Here is a 14,908-nt window from a genome sequence, read left to right on the forward strand (position 1 = left end):
TTTATCATCACAGCACCCTGGTGATAGGGAAGTACATCCTCACTTTACAGTTGGGGGAAACTGAGGCACAGAGAGATTACGCGACTAGCCCAAGAACACAGATCTGGTTTGCAGCACAGCCAGGAATTGAATTAAATTGTAGGCTAGTATCCTAACCACAAGACCAGCCTTCCCGCGTAAGGCTCGTTAGGGTTCAGATCTAGCTCTAGTTAATCAGACTTTGCACATACAGCTCTTTTACACTGGGAGTATCTCAAGGCACCCTGCAAACCTCACAGTAGCACCCTGGGAGGTGCTGTACATAGGGAGAAATCTCCTTCTGCTCTGGAATTCTATGGAATGGTTAAATAAGACCTATGGAAAGGATTTCATTCTGGAGGGATTTAGAGACATTTCTGTAGAAGCCTATGAAATGTCTATAGAAGGGTTTCTATATTTGATACCTGTTCCATTCTTAGGCCTTTTCCCATAAGGATCCTTCCTATCTCAGAATTCTGTGGACACAGAACAGTCTGCAGTGTGATTAGGTTGCACCTCTTCGATCCCTGGCAGGCCTGCAGCCATGCAACTTGCACCTCTTTGCACACAGTCAGGTTCTTAAACTCGTCTCTCACTCCCTGGAGGGATGCAAATCAGAAGAGAAAGCAGTTGCCAAGACAGTGCCTATTTAATAAGAGGGCCGAATGCTGCAAATATAAAGGACTATCAGCAATTTTTAAGGTAACGTCAGCAGTTTAAGTGATTCCATCTAGGACGGGTACAGTTATCTAGCCAGTTATTCTGGTGCATCCATGGGGAAAAGGTGGAGAGAGGGAGTTTAACACTAAAATAAAAAGAGGCAGCAAGAAGCCAAGAGAGAAACGAGAGGGGCAAAAACAACTGACGTGGGCCAGATGCTGCCAGGCTCTCATGGCAGGAAGGGCCTTTCGCAGGTGATATTAGCCACGAGCTGTCCTGCGGCACTCTTTGTCCAGCTCACATCTGCTGAGTAGCGCCACTGGGGTTGGGCCAGTCACTGATTTTTCGGCTTGGCGGCAGGTTTGTAAAACAAAATTTGGTTTGGGGCGAATCCGGTTATGAAATATTTTTTGCATTTTCAGTGAATTGAAGAATCCATTGTGGGTCTGGGCCAGAGCAGGGGTTTGAGCCAGGGTTTCCCACCGCCCAGGAAAGCACCCACGGCTCCTGGTTTAACTCCCCTGTCAGGCGTGCACTGGACAACAGGTGGGGTAAACCATTGGGTCACAGCAAAGGGAGAGCCGAGAGCTTCCCTGGGGTGAGTGGAGAGCTCCCATGGAGTCCTGTGGTAGAGAGCAGCAGAGGGATGAGGGGCAGGTGGGGGAACAGGGTCGTTAGGGAGCCGCTTTGTTCCCCTCTGTACAGAGGAAGAGGATTGAGGAGAGCACAGGCTGCGTGAGTGTTGGAAAGGCGATGGATAGGTGTGAAACTAGATCTGGTACTGACAGCGGTTACAGCATCCTGAATGCCTGGCCTGGGGAACGCATCCCCATGAGCCGCAGAGACCTGGAGGGAACAAACAGAGATGAGCCCTCCCTCGCAGCTTCTTTCACACGCAGCTGGGATTTCAAGGGCGATCTGGGAGAGGGTGGGATTTGGCTGGGCAGGGGTAAGCAGGGAGCCCTGGTTGCAGCCTGGATTTCAGGGTGCATGTGGGGAGAGGCCAAGATTTGGGGGATGGGCGGGGAGCTCTGGGAGAGGCTGGGATTGCAGGGGGTACTCTGGGGGAGTTTTTCAGGTTGGATTTCAGGGGTGCTGTGAGTGGGGGAGGGCTTAATAGGGATCTTCCATCCCTTTGCACAGGGTGAATTTCCCCATTCTGCTCTATACTGTAAGTGCAGTGGCAAACCCCTGCTATCTCTGCCAAGAAGGAGCGTGAGTGAGGAGCTAATGCTTAGAGAGATGCCCAGCAATGCTCGCTGATTAGCACAAATGGGTTAGGATTGCTGAGGCGGGAAGGGGCAGAGACGCGCTCCTGAAATGCACATGCAGTTAAACACCTATGTGTGGGTGGCCAGGGGAGGGGGCAGGAAGCTAAGCCGATGTGGTGCACTCAGCAGAACAGAAGCTGCAAATGCAAGATGTGGCGGTTGATGGGTGCCCACTGGCTGCCCCCACTCCACGGCAGTGGCATCGGGGGCTGGGAGTTTGGGTTTATTCCAGGAAGTGGACTTGTCTTGTGCCCTTTGTGTCTGAAATAAATAAAGCCCAAATATTTAGTCAGGGGGAAATGGTTCATGGGCCCCAAATCCCTGCACACCTCCTTGATAGCTGCAGTGGGGCAGAATCCACAGTCCCCAACCTTACAGCCCCTGGCTATGCACCTCAGAGCAGCTGAACCAGACCGAGGGTTCCCCAGAGCGGGTGAGTCAGAGGAATCAGTCCTAAAAGAGAAGGAGATGCTATGAAAAGATCAAAGGTAGCTGTGAAGATTGTTAGCAGCGTTTCTGTCCCTTTGGCCTCCCTTCAACCTACAATTCTCAACATAAAAGCTTCCCTTTTATTTACGCTCATACAGTTCTGGCTCGGTAACGCAGGCCGTGCAGGGCGAGGCTTTCCCTGCACACAGGAATGAGCACAATGAACTGCAGGAGATGCACTGAAGTTTTATGCTCATTCTTAATCACAGACACAGCTCTGAGCTGGGGAAGGGCTCGTAAAGGGCAGAGAGCAGCAGACTTAGCTGGTCTGAATTCCTGACCTCAGCGTCCCGCCGACGAGACTGCCCCCAGATGGTCACATCCTCTAGGTCACGAGGCCTCCAGGGTAGAGACTGACTTTGTCCTGTGTTTGTACAGCACCCATCGCAACGGGGCTCTGATCCCCACTGGATTTTTGGGCACTCCCACAATATACTTATTGACGGCGACTACTAAATAATAATTGGAAGATGCATTAAAATACTGCTATGTTTATGGCCAATAATAATAGTTTTTTCATCAGGAGAGCTCAAAGTGCTCTGCAAAGGAGCGTAGTATCATCATCGCCATTTTGTAGATAGGGAAACTGAGGCACCACAAAGTGATGTGCTCAAGGTAACCCAGCAGCAGAGTTAGCAAGAGAACCTGAGTATCCTTGGTCCAAACCTGGTATGTTAGTCACTAGCCCACATTGCCTCCAGCTAATATAGGTCTCCCCAGCCTACAGAGTGAGAGAGACTGTATCTCATGTGCCCTCACTGCAGAGGGCATTGCAGAACAAAAGTGACAGCAGCCATCCACCTCGCAGCATCAGTGGGCTGGGGCCCAGTGCAGACTCTGGAGGAGAAGGTGTATTGTGCTGGCTGGCGCCATCACATGCAGCAGAATGAAGCTTCCTAGAGGGGCTTGTGTCTGAGGCTGGAGGCTAACTGGCAGGTTTCGGGGGGCTGTACAAGCGGCAGTTCAGAGGGTTTTGCTGTGTATTTGGTCTTAAAGGAAACTATGATGATGATGTTCAGTTTGTAGCTTTCGGTTTGGCTTGGAGTGAGAGCTCACTTTACCTGTCCCGGGCATCTGATTTAAAATTGAAATGATTTGTTACTTACATTTCTATAGTATCTTTTATATCAAAGGATCCCCGAGGAACCTTATGGGAACTGCTTCACCAAGTGCTGTGTTGCAGCTGCCCCTGGGCTGGAGTGTGCTAGCTATTTAACCTCAAAAAGCAACAGTGCAGAGCAGGCTAAGATTGCAAGGCAAGAAGAATGTTGTATCCATGTCAAACAACGGGGGGCGTTTGACATAGGCAGACTGATGGCCTACACTGGCCTGTGGCCAGGACATGGCACCTGACACCCCACCTCTGTGACAGATCTCTATTAACAACATGAGCTTTGAGTTGCCATTCTGTCCTATCGGAATGATGGCACCTCCTGCAGCACAGCATCGCCCGAGCCCTGTAGTGAGGGATAACTCAGGAGAAGAGTGTCCCCTACAGAGTCACTGCAGCAGGTCAGTGCTCCTAGTGGGCCCCCACATCCATGGATGAATGCAGCCCAGCTTGTGAGTGCTGGCACGCCTGCAGAGCAAGGTGGGGCCTTCTGTGCTCACCCGAGTGTGCACCCAATCCTGCATGCCAGCTGTGCCCAGAGCTCCCATAAACGTCAGCGGGAGTTCCATGCCCAGGACCACGCAGGATTGGCCCTTGCGTTTGCAAGCTGCCTTTGTGATTCTATCATCCCTGAAACCACGAATCAACATTTGAGAAAGCAAAGTGGAGAGAGGACCCTCCTGCCCAGGCAGAAATTTACTCTAAAACCCAGAGAAAACCCCTGTGGATGAAAATGCAGATTTCTTTATTGAACTGTAGGCTGGAAAGCTCCAAAGTGTAACAGCTAGTCCTAATGGACTCAGAGAGAGCAGAGCTGTATTTTCATGTAAGGAGAACAGCCTAGCCTGATTCAAAGTCTGTATCCCATTGGTACCTATTATCTAATGCTGGTAAGATCTGTGCTAGCTTCTATCCCTGCAGTAGCACAAAAGAGAGGAGAGGTACTTGTTCTGCTGCAAAGAGCATCCTTCTGCTGAGGCATTAGCTGCCCCTGCATGCTCTCCCAGGGGGAAGCATGACAAGGAGCAGTTAAAAATCAGGGTTGTGGGAATGTGGCCACCCTAGCTCAAAAAAGATATATCAGAATTGGAAAATGTACAGAGAAGGGCACAAAATGACTAATAGTATGGAATAGCTTCTGTATGAGGAGAGGTTAAAAAGACTGGGACTTTTCAGCTTGGAAAAGAGATGACTAAGAGGGGATATGATAGAGGTCTATAAAATTGTTTGACTGGTGTGGAGAAAGTGAATAAGGAAGTGTTATTTACCCCTTCACTTAACAAAAGAACCAGGGGTCACCCAATGAAATTAATAGGCAGCAGATATGAAACAAACAAAAGGAAGTACTTAGCCTGTGGATGTTGTGAAGGCCAAAAATTTAATGTGGTTCAAAATTGAATTATATAAGTTCATGGAGGATTGGTCCATCAATGGCTGATAGCCAGGTCAGGGACGCAACCCCATGCATGACCCTAGCCTCTGATTATCAGAAGCTGGGAATGGATGATAGGATGGATCGCTTGATGATTGTCTGTTCTATTCATTTCCTCTGAAGCACCTAGAATCATAGGGTTAGAGGGGACTGCAAGGGTCATAGTCTAACCCCTGCCGAGATGCAGGATTTGTTGTGTCTAAACCATCCAAGACAGATGAGTATCCCATCCAGCCATGAAGCAGTGCATGTAGTGGCACTGGCCACCGCAGACAACAGGATACTGGGCTAGATGGACCATTGCTCTGACCCACTGTGGCTGTTCTTAAAGAAAATCTATGGGAAAAAGGAGTTCAGGAGAGCTGGCAGTTTCTCAAAGAGACGATATCCCAGTGTGATGGAAAGAAGGAAGAATAATAAGAGGCCACTGTGGCTGCATCGAGCTCATAAATGACCTAACAATCAGAATGGAATCCTACAGACAGTAGAAACAGACAAATGGCTAAAGATGAGTACAAACAGACTAGCACATGTCGGGAGAATATGAATCCAGGGACTAGAACCGTGGTCTGCAAAGTCTAGGATAGCTGATGTTCCCACAGTGCCACCAGGAAACGTGTGGCAGTACAGCCAGGGAATGCTATGGAGAATTGCTGACGCAGGAAGTACTGCCCAAGAGACCCAGAGTGGTAGTACCCTGCAGCCCTCTGATTGTCCTAGGGAAGAAGTCTGGACAACCATACTGTCTTTGGCCTGCTGCAATGTCAGACTTTGCTTGGCGCGCTGGTCTCTGACTCCAGCCTGACTGTAACCCTGAATCTTTGCCACCTGATTCCAGCCTGGTGCTACCTGTGATCTCTGGACTCTGACCCTGGCTCTTGTGATTCTTCTGACTCCTGCTTGGCGACTACCATCCCCAGTGGGCAGACCTCAGCCCAGCTGTGACCACTAGGTCAGACTGCCTATGCCCTGGCCCTCAGAAAGACTGAGGCACAAAATGAGTTACACCTAGCAAGGGACAGAAAAAGCAATGAGAAGCGGTTCTATAAATACATTAGGATCAAGAGAGACATGAAGTAAAGTGTAAGGCCACTACTTTGCAGGGAAGGAGAGCTAATAACAGATGACATCAAGAAGGCTAAGGTGTTTAATGTCTGCTTTGCTTCAGTCTTCCATAAAAAGGTTAATGAGACCAGATGCTTAACACAATACAATAAACATGAACAAAAACGGGAAAGGAACACAAGCCAGACTTGGGAAAGAACAAATTAAACAACATTTAGATAAACATTTGAGTCATCAGGGACTGATGACATTCACCTTAGGGTACTGAAGAAACTAGTTAAAGCAATTTCAGCACCATTAGCAATTATATCTGAGGACTCTCGGAGGATGGGGTGAGGTCCCAGAAGACCAGAGAAGGGCAAATATAGCACCTACCTTTCAAAACGGGAACAGAGAGGACCCAGGAAATTATACACCACTTTGATTCCTAACTTTGATTCCTTGATAGATACTGGAACAAATTATTAAACAATCAGTTTGTAAGAACCTAGAGGATGATGGGCGTAGTAAGTAGCCAACATGGATTTGTCAAGAACAAATCATGCTAAACCAATCTAATTTCCTTCTTTGACAGGATTACTGGTCTAGTCAATAGGGGGAAGCTGAGATATGATGTATCTTGATTTTAGTAAGACTTTTGACATTCTGATAAGCACAGTAGGGAAATGTGGTCTAGCTGTAATTACTATAAAGTGGATGCACAACTTGTTGAAAAAACATACTCAAATAGTGGTTATCAGTAATTTGCTGTCAAACTGGGGGCCAGGATGTATCTAGTGGGGTCCTGCAGAGATATGCCCTGGGTCCAATGCTAGTCAATATTTTCATTAATGATTTGGATAATGGAGTGGAGAAAGTGCTTATAAAGTCTGTGGATAACACCAAGCTGGGAGGGCTTGCAAGCCCTTTGGAGAATATTTCATTCCATAGCCTAGAACAGGAGTGGGGAACCTTTTCCCTGCCAAGGGCCATTTTGATATGCCTACCGTCATTCGCGGGCCATGCCGCCGAATCCCGCCGCCGCCGCCGCCGAAAAGGGGCACTGCCCGCCGCCGCCGTGAAACCGCGCCGCCGCCGACTCCACCCCCGCCGCCAAAATGCCGCCGCCGTTTCCGCCTTTTCGGCGGCAACCGTTTTACAGTGTCCGCGGGGTGCCGTGGGCCAGTAACCGCCTCCGAGCTCCCCCCGCCGCCGAAAATGGGCAGACGGTGGCAGGGTTTCCGCGGCAGGGTTTCGACGGCACGCACTTCCCGCCCGCCCGCGGGCCGGATCAAATTCTTTCGGCCCGCGGGCCGGAGGTTCCCCACCCCTGGCCTAGAACGTCTGAGTCAGTGTGAAGTGATGGAAGCAGGCACAAGCATGGCCGAGAGCGCTTATTGTTCTGAATACCACCAGATTCACTCATCACTACGTTTCGTGGCCTGTTACTGTCCAATTTTTAAGTACTCAGCCGTTTTGAGTTTACATATTATACCCATGCCTCATCAAGGCATGTCTCTCTGCCATGCTGAGTCCTAGACCGTTATGGTACCAGAGGTAAGTTGATCAGTCACCACTCTGAGGCTTGATCTACACTTACCCCGGTGATTCGGTGGCAGTTGATGGGAGTTACGCAAACTACGCAGAAAGCTTGCATAATTCCCGTTGACTGCTGTGCTTCTCTTCTGTGCACCATCTTCACTGCACTGCGGTTCCCGTCGACGCAGCACTACGCCACTTGTGGGGGTGGATTAATAGCATCAACTTCTGGATCAACTGAGCGGGTCTTCACTGACCACTCAGTCGATCCAGATAAGTTGATTTGACGGCGGCGACTTTGCCGCCATCGGTGTAGACATAGCCTCACTCCATAGATTCATTGGCTGTATGAGGGAGACTGCACAGATGGTGGATTACTTGGCCCAGCTGCCACAGTTTCTTGAAACTACCCCCACAACAACACAACCAGCACACATAATAACCACAAAAACATAGGCCTTCACTGCCACACCCCCTTCATTTTCACCTGCACAAATCAGCACAAATCTCCTAGCATAACACAACCTGTGCACAAATCAACACAGCTCTCCCGGCACAACACACACTGTCTCCTCCCTGATTCACTGTTACCATAAAACCATGAGAGCCATTGCTAGTTATTTGGACTGTGGTAGCACTTAGCAGGCCCAGCCTCGACCAGGACCCCATTGTGCTAAGTCCTGTACACACACTGAATAAAAAGATATTCCCTGCCCCAAGGAACTTACAGTCTAGTTTATGCTTCTTTCTACTGGCTGCACGGAAGTTGGATTTCCATTTTCAGACCGATCCCTGCTCAGTTTGAATAACCCCTTTCACCAGTTAACCAATCTGTTTTTAAACCTTGCCTCCCTGCTCTCTTTTTTCTTTGACAGCATTTGGTGAGGCTTTAGTAACCTCCAGGACAAAGCTACAGATTTTAGTCTCCCTATCTTGGACTTTAAGTTCTCTTTGACTAGCTGCAGACTGGCAGCCTCACCCCCTTGTAATGCAGTTCCATCAGACAAGGAGGGATGAGCTAGAGACCCCCAGGGATTGTGCTGCAGGAAATGAACGTGGGGGACGATTCATTAGATAGCACATGGTAAACGATTCCCCCTACAGTTGATATTGCCGAGCTGCGGGAGTGATGTGGGTTTTACATCTTCCTCTACAGCCCCAAGAATGGACCACTGATGGACACAGGGTAGTGGACTAGATAGACCTTTGGTCTCCTCTCTGGTATGTCCCAAGGCAGGCTATCCAATGGAATGGATCACTGCTCTGTCCCAATTGGGCAGGATTTTTAACACAGTTTCATTACCGAGGAGCACAGCCTGAGAAGTGAGTGCCTCTCAGGCTAAGGTTGTTTCTCTTTTCATGCACACAAGCGTTAATCAAATATAACCTCTCGAACATGACATAGCTGTAAGCACTCTCACCCCAGCACATTATAACATGGCAGCATCTTTGGCGTGACTTATAAATGAACAGGATAGACCGTAACCTTCTAAATTCACCTGGCATCAGCTACGTGTGTACTGATTACCAGCCGATAGCAGAAGACTGAAGGCGAGAAGGAGGTCCCTTTAGAGGTAGTTCAGCTCATCTGCTTTTGAGGCGTGTGGGTGTGAGGTCAAAGCAAGTGCTAATTTCTTTTCCACCTCCTGCCTCTTATTAGCTATAGACTTTGATCAGACTCAAAAGAAATCAGTACAAATTGTATCAGACAGGAAACAAAAAAAAAACAGGTTTTGCCATTATCCAGAATGACGATTGCCAGAAAACTGATTTTCTGCATTCATCTCCTTCATCATAGCCAGGATGTGTCTTAAATGTGCTTTGTAATGGGCACAGAATCAGCTACTGCTATATCTTCACCAGAGGGGCAGGAGTTTTGCTGCTGCGAGGGTGTTGTTAAGGAAGATCATACAGGGAAGGGCCCTGCCATCTCCTTAGTGCTGTTACTTAATGCAGGAGGTGCTGCACTGTTGTCTTTTTAAGCCAGTGCGGCCTGGTGCTGAGCACACCAGACTGGGCCTCAATAGACCAGAGGTTCTCTTCCTATCTCTACCGCTGGCTGAGTGACCGTGGCAAATCACTGCACTACTCTGTACCTCGATTTCCCCCTCTGTATACTGGGGATAATGACACCGACTTCCTTTGTGAAACACTTTGAGATCTACTGGGGAAAAGCCCTAGATACAGTCTGAGTGTTATTGTAGTTCTGCTATTTTGTTTAAAGGAGCTGAAAGATTGAAGATTTTGAAGTAACACCCACGGTCACAGGCTTGTTGCATGTTGGAGGCCACATGCTGCAATCTGGTCCTTTCTAGTTTGGCTCCCTCCATGCTCTCTACTGTAAAGTGAGCAAAGGAACAAAAAGATGCTCTGTGCAAATGCTGGAGTTGTCTAAATCATAGACAGGCGTCCTTGGGACTTTGTAGATTGGAGGAGAGAAACAGCTTGAATAGTTTGCAAAGGAAAATCTCTGAGCAAACCCATCCCACAGTGGTAATTAACACTCCTAGGATACATCTACACAGCAGCTGGGAGGCTGGTTCCCAGAATGGGTAGGCAGAAACATGCTAGCTCTGCTTGAGCTGGTGTTCTAAAAGTAACAGTGTGGCTGCAGCGGCATGGGCAGTGGCTCGGGCTAGCCACTCCAGTACAATCCCAGCCGCCCCGGCACATACTCGAGTGGCTCCTAGCCTGAGCACTGGTCCCTGTCACTGCTGTGTAGACCTGCCCCTAGTAATTCGGGTTGATTAGAGCCTCATTAGGGGTCTGCAAATTGAGTGTCCTGATTTGCTCTGCAGCAGAGATTGGTGCATTTCTGTCTCATGCAGGAATGCAAGACGATTCCCTCTTCCCCCACTGACGTTACAACACATTCTGTGTTTTTCTTTTCAGATTTTTCGACGCGCCGACAAGAACGGTGAGTACGCAGGACGCTGTATCCTATCCCTCCTCCCAAGCTGGCTGTAGGAAAGTAGATTTAGTTCTTTACCTCTGGCCGTGTCTGCTAGTAAAGTGACAAAGAAAAGAAAAACATCTCATCTGCTGCAAGGAAAACAGCTCTAAACCTTCCCACCTTCTTCCCTTCCTGCCTCTGGGGAAAGCTGTTAGGGAGGTAAAGAAATGGAGCACAAGAATTGCCCGTCCAGTTAGACCAGGGACCCACCTGCTTTGTGGGTGTCTTTGACAGTGACCTGTATTCCTGGACAGTTATGGAATAACTTGCTCATTGGGGAAATTTCCTCCTAACCCCTTATCTATGGTTGGTTTGTGCCCCGGACCTATGAAGGTTCTATCTGACTGCCTTTTGTGGGAAAAGCAATGTATTTGCAGAACTTCTCCAGAATAACACAGGCAAACTCATTTTACTAATCATGGGAACCCAGCAAATAATCAACTGCCACCAGAAATAGCTTCCCTTTTACAGTTTTAAAATAAAATAAGCTGCTCTTGGGTTAAGAGCCCAATGGAGCAGAATACATACAGTTCTGCCCATAACGCCCTTCATGTTCCAGGTGCACATGGACGCGATCACATTTTTGGGGCACCCTGGCTCTCCTTATGTTTTGTAATTCAGGCCCTTCCCATCTCACACACAATTTTATGCAATCTCTCATTGAATTGTCTTAGCTTGTTTAGCCACTCTAATATACCTAGAGCACTAGGCATCTGGATTTCTTGCAATGGAGGAATAGGAGTGAGGGCTAACCTGTCTGTAATCTGACAATCACTGCTGACTCCTTCCTGCAACATTTGCACCTGTGCTCGCCTCCATTATCCAGGCAAACCTCTGTATCAGGCCAGGCCTTTGCTCTTTCCCTGTAACCTGAGGTTCATTTTAAGGTGCTGCTCCTGGTTTCATTTGAATTTGGCTGTTGTTGCGTCCTCCCTGGCCCACGCTGAAAGCAAACTTGCCATCTATGGGAAAGCAAGAACTTAACCTCCCTGCAGCCCAGAGCTGCCATGGGGCTTCCAATTGGCCAGGGCTAGCAACAGAAAAACAAGCACACTTCAACACATGCATGGTCTGGGCTTCATCCTCAGCTCTCCCCTGCCAGATCTGGTCCCTCCCTTCAGTCACCTATCAGACTGAAGGCAAACAACAGGGGAGAAAGAGATGTTCTGCTCCCTGCAGTGCATTGCTTGAAGCCCAGTGTGAGCCTTTGGCTGTTATGCCTCTGACTTCAATGGGATTGGGTCCACTGTATGCCCCAGCTGTTACTGGAAAAACCCTTGTATTCACCCACACAACTCCCTGGTTAGCCTTTAAGACCAATAGGTCCTTTTCCAGTGAAGTCCTTGTCTTCCCCACAGGGACCAGGGTGGGAGGGCAGTGCCCATCCTTCATTATCCCTCATGCTAGACCCTGCACTAAACATGCTGGACAGAAAAAAATTGTCCTTGGAATATTGCACTGGGCCCATGGATGCAAACACATTTTATTGTCTGTGTCGCCTGACGGCTTCCAAGAAGAGTAATCCACTCTTCTAGCAAGCCCTCCTGCATAGTCCTAGAGTTAAAGGCCAGAAGGGCCACTAGATCATCTAGTCTGACCTGCTGTATATCACAGGCCACTATCCCCACCCAGCCACCACTCACTAACCTCAGCAGCTGAAATGAGCTGGATTGTTTCCTTTGGTACGTTTAACCCAAGATTTTCACCCAGGGCAAGTGATTTTGGGCACCTCCGTTCTTGGAAATCCACTGGGAGACAACTGACGTGCTGAGCCCTGGTCCTTTGAAAATCAGGCCCCTTTCAGGAGCCTTGGTTTGGACTGCTAAGAGAGACACCCATAATCACCAGTCACTTTTGAAAATGTTCACCAGGCGAGTTCATTGTCAGGCTTAGTTTGAAATTCCCCCAGTGATGGGATTTTGGCAGCTACCTTCAGGAGCCCAGCTCTAGCCCAGCAGATCTCCATGTCAGGAGTTCAGTCCTTAGATTTTCCTTTCTTAAAAGGGGGGTGATAATACTTTTCAGGCATATTGGAAGGCTTAATTAATGCATGCTTGCTGTGTGCTTTGAGGGCCTTGCATAGAAAGAGCTAGAGAAGTGCTAAGTACTCTTATTATTAGAGCTGTGCAGAGAACAGAAATTCTACTTGGTGAAGGATTTTGAGATTGCAAAATTTTACTTCATTCTGAACTGGAGAGAGAACTATGGGCTGTAATACTCGGGTCTCATTTGGGTTGATGAAATGGTGGTGGCATGTGATAATGGGACATTTTGAAATGCTCTGAAGGAAAAGACCCTTCCCCCCAACCCCATTTTTGTTTTGGTTCGCTTCAAAAGTTTTGTTTGGAAAAAATTCAACTTTAAAATAATAATATAAAAAAATGCAAAATGAAAAGTTGTTTCACAATGAAAAAATCAAAATGTTTCTTCCAAAAATGTCGCTGGGATTTTGTGACAGTGTTGGGCTCTTTTTCCTTGCTTTTCTTCCAAAACAAAAGGCTGGGGAAATCGACTCGGTTTCATGAAGTATTTCTATTTTGACAGACCCGCATATTTTGATGGAATGTGGTTCTATTGAAATTTCTATGACCATCTCTAATCATTATCCAGAACACTCCCAGTCAGCCCACACTTCCTTTATATAGTTTACATGGCCTGATTCACTTCTCTTTGCAGCTATATAATTATTCCTCTCCTTTACATGCAGATGATGGGAAGCTGTCATTTGAGGAGTTTAAGAACTATTTTGCTGATGGGATTCTAAGCTCAGAGGAGCTGTGGGAGTTATTCAGTGGAATTGACAGGCGTCATTCAGAGTAAGTACTATATTGTCATAGATAAGAAAATATGAAGCAGGATTTAAAAGTCCATTGTCTGTGGATGGGGTGACATTTGGACATTGGTGCAAATAAACCCTCTGCAATAAATATTAGGAGTGAGATAAATCTACATCTTGGAATTATCAGATATTGAATACTAGATAAGAATGTCAGTGTAAAGTCAGACATTTGGGGACAATCACTATCAGATTTATGTGAGTTCATTCAAGTCAACTTACATTTAAAATCATGCTACTTTGGTTTGCGGTTTAAAAATGCATTTCAGAAATATGGACCATTGTAAAACCATATTAGAGCCAAGATAGAAGTATGCAGATTAAAACAATGACAAGGCAATTATCTGTGGTATTAGTGACACATGGGACCTCAATTCTCATTTACACAAAGGCTGCTTTACCCCACCCTGTCAGCATAAAGGGGCCTTAAAATGGGACAGAGCAACTGAGAATTTAGGCTACTTTATATGAAAATAGTGAGCCAAATTCTGATCTCTATAGGCTGGTGAAATCCTAGAGGAATAGTAGAATTACTCCAGAATTCCACTGTTACTGAGATCAAAGTGTATCGCTCTATGCAATGTACAACCAAATGGCATGGAAACGGTGTATTTAATGTTTGAACCAGAGGAAGGGCAAATTGCACTTTTTAAAATGATGGAGGCCAATTTTGTCCATGGCATATATCCATTTCAATGAATGGAGTTACACCAGGGAGGAATTTGGCCCTAGGCTTTCTACACTATCTGGGGGCATCCGGACACTGATCTGAGTAGATTCTCAGCACAAGTAAGCAGAGTCTCACACTGCTGAGCAGAGTGACCAGAAAATCTATATCTGTTACCACGACAATGAATGTGTTGGAATCTCAATAGCTCACAAACATGAAGTGTTTTTCCTTCACACTCTGCCCCCTCCACTGAGCTAAAGCAGCATTATTCCTGCAGTAAGACAGGGAACGGAGGCATAGAGAGATGAAGGCCTGCTCCTCAAAGGTATCTAGGCACCTAACTCCAAGTCTGTTGCAAAGCCAGGAACTAAACCTAGATCTTGTTACAGACTCATAGACTCTAACGCCAGAAGGGACCATCATGATCATCTAGTCTGATCCTCTGCACATTGCAGGCCACAGAAACTCACCTTCTCCTTCCTGTAGCCTCTGGCTGAGCAACTGAAGTCCTCAAATCATGATTTGAAAACTTCAAGTTACAGAGAATCCACCATTGACACTAGTTAAACCTGCAAGTGCCCTGTCTTGCAGAGGAAGGCAAAAACCCACCAGGGTTTTGGTAGTAGCAAGATCAGGACATCTGCTCTCTTTCCATTTCCACCATTCTGCAGAGTCGCTAGTGTATGGAATACAGGGTGTGACCCCTCCGTACCTAGGGTAGCCACCTGAAAATGCCAAGGTCAGGGCAGGCTGTAAAAGGAGAGCAGATTCTCCCAACACTGGTGGGTGACACTGAAGTCCGACTTCCCAACCAGCCACAAATAGTGCTTCTGATTCCCCACACTTGTTATCAAGAAGCCAAAATAAAAACATACACAGCCCCCT

At 47.4% G+C, this 14,908-nt stretch overlaps 1 protein-coding gene across 1 annotated transcript in view; it reads left to right on the forward strand.

Annotated features, from left to right (window-relative positions):
• The window catches only part of NECAB3 (N-terminal EF-hand calcium binding protein 3), a 117,230-nt gene that overhangs the window by 16,437 nt on the left and 85,885 nt on the right, over positions 1 to 14,908 (forward strand). The window contains exons 2-3 of the mRNA XM_067554665.1: positions 10,457 to 10,481; positions 13,225 to 13,333. Coding sequence (XP_067410766.1) covers positions 10,457 to 10,481; positions 13,225 to 13,333 — 134 coding nt within the window. The remainder of the gene's footprint in view (positions 1 to 10,456; positions 10,482 to 13,224; positions 13,334 to 14,908) is intronic.

Source organism: Emydura macquarii, unplaced genomic scaffold (genome assembly GCF_026122565.2).
Source record: "Emydura macquarii macquarii isolate MOO-44397 ecotype Brisbane River unplaced genomic scaffold, CSIRO-AGI_Emac_v2 contig_1483, whole genome shotgun sequence".
In the NCBI taxonomy this organism is placed as follows: Eukaryota; Metazoa; Chordata; order Testudines; family Chelidae; genus Emydura; species Emydura macquarii.